Here is a 10,400-nt window from a genome sequence, read left to right as displayed (position 1 = left end):
GCAGGAAAGCAGAAGAGAACCCTGTAGTTTGAGGATGTCTGGCTGGTGCCTGTACCCCTACTTACCTTCACCTCCTTCTCTCTCCCAGCGGAGCCACACTCCCTTCTGCACCTGAGCCGCCTGTGTGTGCGCCAAGCGCTGGGGGCTGCCCGGCTGGGCCAGGTATCTACTCTGCCTTTGCCCCCTGCCATGAAGCGCTACCTGCTCTACCAGTGACCCTGTGATACCACAGATGCACGGGGCCTTAATGCCACCCCTCCCCGGGGGCCAGAGGGGAGGCACTGCTGGCCTAGACCAGCTACTTAAAACCAGTGAGGCTCGGGAGGGGAAGTGAGGCTGGGCCCCTACCCCAACCCAAGCTCTGGGGAGCTCAACAGCCCCAGAGCCACCCAGGGGATGAAGGAAGGGAGCTGTTGTTATTCAGGGCTGTGGCAGCCTGGTATACAAGACATTTTTTCAAGTAAAAATAAGAGGTATGCTGTTGTAAAACCTGTTCGTGGTATTTTTTTTTTTTGCACAAGGGTCCTGAGGCTGCTTCAGAAAGGAAAAAGATGATGTGGAGACAAGTACAATGAAGGGTGGACCACAGGCTTAGTGCCAGGTGTTTATTCCCCCCAACAGGTGGGACTGCTCACATACACAACACACACAGGCATTGGCTCCAGGGGTGAGAGCAGCACCCCCAGCCTCTGAGGGGAGGATAGGATGCTCTCTCTCAGCCCTTGGCCCCATCATGTGAGATGGGAGAGGATGGTGGCTTCTCTCTCCTGCCTTCACTGAGGACTGAGGGGAACCATGAGCAAACTCTTCCTCTTCCACCTCCTCAGCCAAGGAGAAGCCATCTTGGTGACATGTTTCATTTCAACCATTATAGTAGGTGGAGAAGGGATTGGCCTGGTCCCAACCATTACAGGGTAAGGTGTAAACGGTAAAGAGGTACAGTTTGGATTAGGCCACGAGAGGGGGCAGGTGATATCGTCAGAAGCATGTGTGGGGGTGGGGGGGAGCAGGGGGACTTCTGAGTTTTGTAGTCCCTGGCATAGCAGGAAGGGTAGGGGCTTATTGTTTGGCATTGATGATGTCTACGAATTCAGGCTTGAGGGACGCACCACCCACGAGGAAGCCATCCACATCAGCCTGGCTTGCCAGCTCCTTACAGGTTGCCCCAGTCACAGAACCTGGGGAGAAGGGAGAAGGAATGAATGGTCAGGGGTGGGATAGGCACACTCTATCCCCACCTCCATGTCTAAGGAGGGCTCAGTTTAGTTCTCAGCCCACCCTACCTCAGGTTGAAGCCAAACCCACTCACCTCCATAAATGATGCGGGTGCTCTGAGCCACTGCATCAGAGACATTGGACTTAAGCCACCCGCGGAGCTTTTCGTGTACTTCTTGAGCCTAGAACAAGAAGCCAGACTAAGTGAGAAAGACTTCCTTTCCCTCAAAGGTGAAAAAACCCTGGCGGCATGGTTTCAAGGAATCCCAGAAACCCTGGGACCTGAGTCAGAATACCAGGGCTCTGATCTCCCTAGGCCCTGGAATGCATGTCCTTGAACAAATCACTCTCCTCCTATGGGCTTAGGGACTCCTGCTTTTAAAATGAGGGGTTGGCCCAGATGGTCTCTGGCTGTCCAGTTCTACTGAGACAGGGTAGGATAAGGGTGGTGCTCCTGGGCTTGGTTACCTGTTGGGGTGTTGCAGTCTTGCCTGTTCCAATGGCCCACACAGGCTCATAGGCCAGAACAACCTTGCTCCAGTCCTTCACGTTATCTGTGGAACAGAGATCACAGAAGGGTAAACAGAAGGGTTATCCAGCGAGGTCCCCAGGGAATAAAGAACAAGGGTGGCCTGTTGCCCCTGGTGGCTGCTGAAGGAACTCCAAGAGGCATCAATGCCGGAGGGCAGGAGCACAAGTGTTAGGGAGAATGCCCTTTCCAGCCCCATGCCCTTTCCATTATCAGCATGGGGATCAGGTAGGCTGCAGGGCATCTGACCCCACCTTCTGGGGCTCGGCCTATATGTCCCTTTCTCCAGAGATACCTGCGATGACCTTGGTTTGCTCGAAAACGACCTTCTCAGTAATGCCAGCTTCTCTCTCATCTAGCTTCTCCCCAATACAGGCGATCACTCCAAGTCCTTCGGCCAGAGCATGGGCTACTTTTTGTCCAATTAGCTGTTGAGGAACAGTCTTGGTGAGACATCACTTTTGGAATAACACATCTCTTATCTCCTCTCCTGGTTACTAACCTCATCTGACTCCCCAAAGACGTGCCTTCTCTCCGAGTGCCCCAGGACTACCCACGTGGCTCCACAGTCTTTGATCATGCCAGGGCTAAAGGAAGAGATGAAGCCACAGTTCCGAAGGGAGCCCACCTGTAGCTTTCCACTCAATGAGGAAAGTGAGGACAGGATCCCCACACACCCTTCTCCCACATACATCTCACCTGATCTCTCCAGTAAAGGCCCCATTAGTCACTTTGTAGCAGTTCTGCGCAGCCACAGCAATCTTGGGATCTAGCTTTTGCCTGGCGAAGTCAATGTAGGCAGTGGGGGGTGCACAAACCACCTCTGAGGATGAGATCGCAAGAAGTCTTCATTCTCCAGACTCCATCCAGTGCTCTGGAGCCCCTAGCATTCACCAGCTATCTTGGTTCTGCTTTTTTCCTCTTTTCACCCCAGCAAGATGATCTTTGTCCACATCTCAGCCCAGACTGGGCCTGTTCCCAACTCCTAGAGCCTTCCAGGTGCCCGAGAGGCCATGGCCCTTGCCCTTCCCTCTGCTCTTTTAAAAGCTGTGGCTCCGATTTCCCTGGGCTATTCTGGGTCTGGGCACCTTTTAGACTCAGCATTCTCTGGGGGCCAACTCCTTCTCCCTTCTAAAATAGCCCATTCCCACCTCCCGCAGGCAAGGCAAGGATTTTTAGCAAAAACAGAAATGACCAACTCCTTGGGTTTGTATTGGGGTCTCTCGGGAATAAACCAGAAGGGGATGCCTCTTTTGATCAGACCCAAGGTTCTGTGATTTGGCTGCATGGGAAGAACTAAGGACAGCACTCTACAAGCGGGTGGCAGGGAGCGAACCAGCTCATAGAGGCCCTGCGCTTTCCCGGTCCCAGGTTAGAGAAAGCCATAGGATCGCTCCTCATTGCCAAACAGCTCAGCCTGTTTGGCACCTGCTCAGCCCCAGGCTGCCGAGGGGAAAGGGTCAGAGCTGAGAGCTCCGGAAGCTGAAGCAGTGCGGCAGGGGGCACTCGACCCTCCCGGCAAGGCGCGGGGAGGAGTCTCCGGCTACGTGCAGCGGCGCACGGAGCCCGGTGAGGGGGAAGGTAGCTGGAGGCTCGCACGCCCACTCAGCCGCCTGCTCCCCACTTCGCGGCTGGGGCTAGCCTCCGCTCCCACCCCCCGCTCCTGGCAGTGCAGCTCGGTCCGCATCTCGGAGCTATCTTCCGATGACCCGAGAAGTCCTTTCCTGCCCCAATCTCCGAGGGCACCATTGAATGTGGCCCCGCCTTTACCCCACGACACACCCTGGGTACTGCAGCTGCAGGGCCACGGCGCTGCTGGGTCAATGTCTGGATTCCTGGCAGCCTTAGTCCCCAGCCCTGCATCCAAGTCCACGCGGACACCCGGTAGCCCAGGAGAGGGTGGCTGCCACGCTCGCCCTCCCCCACCCAGCACGACCCCTCGCGGGCAAGGCTCACCGGTGTCGGCCGGCACCTTGGCCGCATTTAGGGTGCTGATGAGTTCCCCCAGACTCGTCTTCCGCCCATTCATCTTCCAGTTCCCCCCAACGAAAAACTTCCTGGAGGGCGCCATGGCGCTGGAGCCGACACCCTGAAGGTCAGGATCACCGCGCAGCCGCGGCCACTGCCCGCTTATATAAAGCGCGGTGAAGTAGAACCCCGCCTCCTTCCCGTCCTCGGCCATGGTTAGCCCGGCCCCTGCCTGCAAGTCCTTCCCCCCGCCCCGCCCGCCGCCCGTGTGGCAGGGTTCTGACGTTACCCCCTTTCTTGTAGCAACGTTCTAGGGGCGTCGGGGCTCAGTCGCTTCAGCCTTAGTTGCCTGACTTTGGGGAGGTGAGAACTGTGAGAAGCCCCTGCGCTCAGGAGATCCCCACATCACGACAGCCCCCCAGAGGGTCAGAAGTGATTCCCAGGGGAGTGAGCGGACCCGACCACTCCCAACTGTTTGGCCTAGACCACATTGCTGAGGACTGAGAGGGCTCTTAGGGGCATCAATTCGACTGTGGGGAAAGGAACCCCTTTCCCGAGTAGCTACATGGATTGGTGAGCAGGCACCTTTGACCCCCCGCAGGTAAAGTCTAGCTTATTGTCACGCCCAGCCAGGCAAGTGACAGGGTTCAGAGGGGTAGGGACGGCCCACATTGGCACAGAAACTGTGCAGCTAAGAGGCAGTTCAGAACCCCTCCCGCAGGAGTATCCCACTTTTTGCTCCAGTTGGCCAAGGCCTGAGAAGAGGCTGCAGGGCCTGGAGCCCAGGCCCAGGAGTCCCTAGTGACTAGGGACATTTGGGAAATATCCACTTGGACCCTCTACTTGAAGTGTGTGTGACTGCTGGAAGGAAGGGCTTTTCACCATCTTTGCTCTGTCACCCCACTCCACTTCCCCTGATCTGACAGCCCCCAGCCCTCACCTCACCCTCAATTTCCCAAGAGCTCTAGAACTACTGAAAAGTAGAGAATTGCCTATGGAGGGAGCAGGGCTGAGAGTTTTTAGACACTGGCCCTCCTGCTAGCCCCAGGGAAGATAAGTGTCCCCAAGATATCAAACAGGACACAATTTAGCCATTGTACTTTTATTCACATCGTGTATTTTGGCATTTTCCAGAGAAGGACAGGGAAGAGACAGGGTGGGGGAAAGACTTAGACAAGAGGGCGAGGGGTTCCCCATTTCCCTCAGATCCCTCCTGGCCCAACCACACAGAAAACAAACACGAAGGGGGAGGGGAGCGGGGACACCCTGTCCTGTGGAAGAGGCTGCACAAAGCGACACCCACGCACACACACAAACAAGCCCCCTCCACGCCAGGGGCTGGCAGGATTAGAGAAGCAGAGATCTGGGAGTTCAGGGGGAGGGGAAGCAACATAGTCTCCTCACAGACAGGTGTCCACCCTCCCACCCCTTCCTGCTCCATCCCCAAAGTCTCTCGAGTGTCCCTCCACTTTGCTTGGTCATTCTCCTAGAGCCTCTAGCTGCCTCCCTGCTGCTGGGGACAAAAAGAAAAAGGGTACAGAGCAGGGAGGCTGCAGTCCATGCCCCAGCCCCTCTCCCTCATGCCAGGTGGTAAGTCCCCTGCTCTCCGTGGTAAGGGGTCAGGGCAGGCTCTTAGTTGGCCGCTCTCTGGTAGAAGTAGATGTAGCCCAGATCCTTGGGTGGCTTCTCAGAGGCACACACTTTCTGGTCATTGTAGATCACCCATCTGGGGAGATTAGGGAGGGTTGGAAAAGGATGAACAAACTGGGCAGTCCACACTGCTGCAACTAGGTTTCTCTAACATAGCCCCTGAAGGTCGATCCTGGGGATTCCAGGGAAAGGCCCCAAACCTACAGTCCAGCTGCTACTTGTCTGAAAGGAGCATTCTAATCTCACAAAGGTCATTTCCCCTTAGTGTCTTCGGATCCTCCAGTATCTTTGCAGCCACCTCCCACTCATTCCTGTAAGGTGGGGTCAGCAAACTTTCTGTAAAGGGCCAGTAAATCTTTCAGGTTTGGCAGCTCATCCAGTATCTGACACAAGTGCTCAACTTTCCTGTTGCAGCATGAAAACAGCCACAGACAATACATAAATGAGTATGTGTGGCTACGTTCATTAAACCTTTACTTACAAAAGCAAGTGGCCAGATTCAGCCCTGGGGCTGAAGTTTGCCCGATCCCTGCTGTACATCCCTGGTGTATTTGTAGACCCCATCAGGTATGCCTTCACCTTCTCTAAGATTTCCAGAATGACCCTTCTCATTACCACCACCACCACACCCCCATTTCAAGTGCACACTGCCGGCCCCTCACCTGCCTTCCTTTTTGATGTGGCAGACGTAGTGACCACACATGGTAGAGGTGCCCATGTGACTAATGAAGGCAAAGAGCTGATACTCTAGGGAAGGAAAGGGGGGAGGGAGGAGAAGACAATGAGAGAAGGATCCTTGAATAACAGTCTAAAGATAGTCTAACAGCTCAAACTCAGGACAGGAGTTTCAGGGAATATAGGCATGTATCGGGTCAAAAGTCTAGTTCCACCTCCTAGAATCCCGCCTTCCGGAGTTGTGTCAGTAGAAGGAAGCTCCTGCACCCTCTGCCCCCGAGAGAAGCAGAGGTGCCTTAGAATGAGGATCTGGTGTAGCTCAATGGCTAGATCCTACAAGGCCTGTCCTGTTTCCCCGGGACACTCACTTCCTGGACCGTCCCGGACTTTCGGTCCCACTGGCACAGACTCAGAGATGGAGTCAGCAGCTGAGCGGCCCTCTGAGATGTCCATGGCAGCTTCTGCGTCCAGGTCGTCAATGTGACTGAAGATCCAGTCCACAGCCCGTTCTAAACTATTGTTCTTGGAGAGGAGGGAAGCATTACATTTTCCAACAAGTTCAGGGGCAAGAAAACAACCAGTGGAAGCCTTAGCTCCTTCATCACAGCCAGAAAAGGATGGAGCCCAGCCTTGGCCATACCACACTGGCTGTCCCTGGTCTTGCTCACGAAGGACGGACCCTCACTCCCACTCCTTTCTACCCCACAGGCCCTAGTCCTGAGCTGGCGGCAGCCCCTACCGTGGCCCGCAGAGCTTTGAGGGCCTGGTCCCGGGAGAAGCCCATGGAGACAATGGTGGCCACACAGTCCTCTGGTGGGGGATCGGCGGCCGCACTTGTGGAGCCAGGCCCACTGGAACCAGGCAGGATGAGGGGGTTTGCAAAATCTGCAGATGTGAAGGGGTCGAAGTGTTTAGGGAAGGGTGGTGGCCCTGTCCCACCCTGCTAGCCACCCCTGCATACCTGGATCATCCATGTGCGACATGACCCAGTTCATGGCAGCCTCGGCCCCACTGTTGCCCGTGTAATAGACAGCTTTGCGGCAGGCATCCATAGGGAAGCCCATCTCCACCAGCTGGATGATGACCGACTCATCCAACATGGGGGCTGTGGTGGGAGAAGTGTGGGCATAGTGACTGACTCCTTGGGCTACTCTCCGCTCCTTATCCCTCCCACAGTCCAGCCCCCCAGCCCTCTCCTAACCATCTATTCATGCATTTTTCTCATCCCAGACCTAAAACGACAGACAACACAACATACATAGGGCCAGTATCCTAAAGGCATGGAACTGTGGCTAAAGATCCCGCATGGATCCTCTTACTTGCCCATTCTCACAGAATAGACCCTGTTTCTGGAGTATGATACCCAGCCCCCGGCCCCAACCAATGAGGTGACAGGGTAGAGAGGCAATTAGCCAATGCTACTGCCATCCACAGAGAATGTGGCTAGGAATGCTCTAGTTGGTCCTCATGTCCATCAAGGGGGCACTGGAAATTTGAAAGGGAGGACAAGAGAAACACAAAGGACAGGGTCGGGGGAGGCAGGCAGAGAAGAACCCCATCAGCAAGGGAGAGAGACAGGCAGGAAGAAGAGTCACTAACATGTCGGAGAGGAGAAGTGAGGGGAGCAGAAGGAGTCTTCGTCTTCGTTGCCATAGAAACCAAGGCTACCTTTGGGCTCATCCGGAGTGACCAGGGGTGGGGCAATGTCAGGCAGCTCCTCCTCTCCAGGCTGCAGCCCTGTACCCCTCAACTGGGAGATGTCTAGCTCCTCTGGCATCTCAATGGACACGTCTGCAATTGGAATGACAGGAAAAGGGTCACCTCAGCAGCTCCCTGAGGCCCTCCTTGAAAAAGCCCTTTGGGAATCTAAAGCCCCTGTACCATAACATGGCACTGCTCTGTAATAAAGAGCTGTTCGGAGAGTACCAATCTTAGTGGTCCCAGTGCAATAAAAATAATTGTGGGCATGGAGTCAGGAGACCTGGATTTTAGTCATAAATCTACCACAAATGAGCTATGAGCAAGGAATGGGTCCTCCAACTTGTGCGACAGAATGATTTTATACTTCTGTGGGTCTCAGCTTATCTAGGAAATGAAGTTAAATCAGCAGTTCTCAAAGTCACCAGACGCCTGTAAGACCCATGAAAGCTAATTATGTCAAGATTATCAAAATGAAAACATCTTACCAGTTATAAAAATAAAAATAAGCAACCTATGTGTCCATCAATAAATAGACAGATAAAGAAGTGGTACACATATACAATGGAATATTACTCAGCCATAAAAAAGAAAAAAGAAAATCTTGCCATTTGCAACAACACAGATGGACTTTGAGGGTATTGTGCTAAGTGAAATAACATAGAGAAAGACAAAAAGACAAATATCACATGATTTTACTTATATATGGAATCTAAAAAAAAATAAACAGAAATAAACTCACAGATACAGAGAATATTTTGATGATTGCCAGATGGGAGGGGGTTTGGGGGATGAATAAAAAGGGAAAGGGATTAAGAAATGCAAATTGATAGTTACAAAATAGTCTTGAGGATATAAAGTATAGCATAGGAAATATAGTCAATAATATTGTAATAACTATGTATGGTGTCAGATGGGTACTAGATCTATTGGCGTGATCACTTCATAAGTTAGAGATGTCTAATCACTATGTTACACACCTGAAACTAATATAATATGGTATGTCAACTGTAATTGAAAAATAAAAAATTATTAAAAAGAAAAAATAATTAAAAAAATAAAAATAAAACTACGAAAATCACTTTTGGTTGCATATCAGAACTATAAAATCAACGCAGTCTTAATATTTTTAGTCAGTGCTTTTCAAACTAGGCATATTTCAAAACATCTAAGGTAATGCTTTCCCCTTTCAGAGGAAAGTTAGAGAAACATTAGTTTACATGTGTTAAGGCCCTTCTTTTTCTGGCATTTTCTCCTTAACCTCCCTCGCTTATCCCAGCCACCATACCCAGTTTCTTGGGCACCCAGTCTAAGCCGAAGGTGAACTTCTTGATCTGGATGACCAGGTAGTCAGGGAATGAGGCAAATCGTGTGGTCCTAGGGAAGAGAGAATGTCCTGGTACCCAGACAATCCCAAGATTCTCCTCTTCTGAAACTCCCACCCTGGGGTTCAGCCTCTCAAAGACCTAACAGCCCGGAAAGTATTCCATATTCTTATCTTGCCCTGGGCGGGCATCAGAGCGGCTGCAGACAAGGAGCAGCAGAAACCAGGAGAAGGGCTGTCTTACTGGCAGTGGCAGCAAAGGAACAGATGGTTGAATTCTTTTGAGACCTAAGCACTCTTATAGGTCTCAAGCTCATGTCAACAACAGTTAAGCAAAAAGTGAGGCCACTTGCTGGAAATTCATATTCTGTCCACAACTGATACTAAGTATTTATGCTCTGCCAGGATTGAGGGAGTGAATGGAGAGATACTACACTAAAAAGTGACCCTGTCCCAAGAGAAGAGGGAGTGGCTGGGGCAGGACAAGGTAACGTAGCAATCATCCACATCTGCTCTGGCTAGGGCTTCTTGGTTCTCCCAGGGCCAGATTACCAGCCCAAAATGATGCGACCCTGAGACATCACCCTCGAAAAAGGACACAAGAACTAGAAAGAGGTAGAGAGCATCTTTGGAACCCTGACACAGGCCCAAAACCAACAGGACTTACTTGACAGCTACTGATTTGGCCTGCAGGGCTGTGCTCCAGAAGTCATCCACCTGCTCAGGGGCCCCATAGGCCTCCAGGCAGGAGCTGAAGGGCACCTGGGCACGAACCAGCTCTGGCAGTGGCAGCTTCTCCTCTTCAGCTTGCCGCTTCTTCTCCTCATACTCCAGAAGTTCCTCTGGTGACAGAATTGGTGGGTGGATCATTCAGAGGGTGCTGCCTCTTTCCCACCTTAGCCTGGCACTACTGGCTCTGTGTCCATGATTATTTCAGCTTCTCCGCCCTCTCCAAACCCACCCGACACACGTCCGTGTATGATCTTACTTTTCTTTCTCAACACATCTGACAAGCTGACAAGCTGACAAGCTGAGAGCAAGGTTAAACCTACTTCCCCCAATGGTCCAACTTCAGACATCGGCTGGGGGAGCAGGGCATACCATGGGCTCTGCTCCTATAAGGTGCCCAAGTGCTTCTCACAACCCTCAGTCTCCACCCACACCCAGGCCTGGCTGACAGCCACCTACCCTTATTAAGGGCAGCGTCCATGGGCACAGGCAGCTGCATGATGTAGTCTACTCGCTGGGTGTACTTCACCTTCTCTGTTGCCAAGCACTTGATCTTTTCCTCCACCAAGAAGCGGAACACTTCATTTGGATTCTCAGAGCTCCGGCAATTCC

General features: G+C 52.5%; 3 protein-coding genes across 6 annotated transcripts in view; 1 reads left to right on the top strand and 2 right to left on the bottom strand.

Annotated features, from left to right (window-relative positions):
- SPSB2 (splA/ryanodine receptor domain and SOCS box containing 2) overlaps positions 1 to 486 on the top strand; it is a 2,456-nt gene extending 1,970 nt beyond the window's left edge. For all 3 annotated transcript variants that reach the window (XM_006914650.3, XM_015591586.2, XM_006914649.3), the window contains exon 3: positions 89 to 486. In XM_006914650.3, the coding sequence (XP_006914712.1) occupies positions 89 to 216 (128 nt within the window). In that variant the 3' untranslated portion in view covers positions 217 to 486. The remainder of the gene's footprint in view (positions 1 to 88) is intronic.
- Positions 487 to 572: 86 nt separating this feature from the next.
- On the bottom strand, positions 573 to 3,961 carry TPI1 (triosephosphate isomerase 1). Its single transcript, XM_006914648.3, has 7 exons — positions 3,701 to 3,961; positions 2,444 to 2,567; positions 2,247 to 2,331; positions 2,040 to 2,172; positions 1,684 to 1,769; positions 1,310 to 1,397; positions 573 to 1,178 (listed from the first exon to the last, which is right to left on the bottom strand). The coding sequence occupies exons 1-7, from the start codon at positions 3,924 to 3,926 to the stop codon at positions 1,060 to 1,062; spliced, it is 861 nt and encodes a 286-aa protein (XP_006914710.1). The 5' UTR covers positions 3,927 to 3,961; the 3' UTR covers positions 573 to 1,059.
- An 837-nt stretch (positions 3,962 to 4,798) lies between these two features.
- Positions 4,799 to 10,400, bottom strand: part of USP5 (ubiquitin specific peptidase 5) — a 13,979-nt gene continuing 8,377 nt past the window's right edge. The window contains exons 12-20 of one of the 2 annotated variants that reach the window (XM_025048685.1): positions 10,248 to 10,400; positions 9,727 to 9,901; positions 9,024 to 9,112; positions 7,637 to 7,828; positions 6,999 to 7,142; positions 6,777 to 6,922; positions 6,406 to 6,559; positions 6,025 to 6,109; positions 4,799 to 5,438 (exon numbers count right to left, since the gene is read on the bottom strand). The exon at positions 10,248 to 10,400 is cut by the window's right edge and continues 1 nt beyond it. In XM_025048685.1, coding sequence (XP_024904453.1) covers positions 5,345 to 5,438; positions 6,025 to 6,109; positions 6,406 to 6,559; positions 6,777 to 6,922; positions 6,999 to 7,142; positions 7,637 to 7,828; positions 9,024 to 9,112; positions 9,727 to 9,901; positions 10,248 to 10,400 — 1,232 coding nt within the window. In that variant the 3' untranslated portion in view covers positions 4,799 to 5,344. The remainder of the gene's footprint in view (positions 5,439 to 6,024; positions 6,110 to 6,405; positions 6,560 to 6,776; positions 6,923 to 6,998; positions 7,143 to 7,636; positions 7,829 to 9,023; positions 9,113 to 9,726; positions 9,902 to 10,247) is intronic. The other variant, XM_006914647.3, reaches the window with a different exon arrangement.

This window comes from Pteropus alecto, unplaced genomic scaffold (genome assembly GCF_000325575.1).
Source record: "Pteropus alecto unplaced genomic scaffold, ASM32557v1 scaffold94, whole genome shotgun sequence".
NCBI lineage: Eukaryota > Metazoa > Chordata > Mammalia > Chiroptera > Pteropodidae > Pteropus > Pteropus alecto.
Note: the sequence above shows the minus strand (reverse complement) of the source record. Positions and strands in the feature narration are given on the sequence as shown.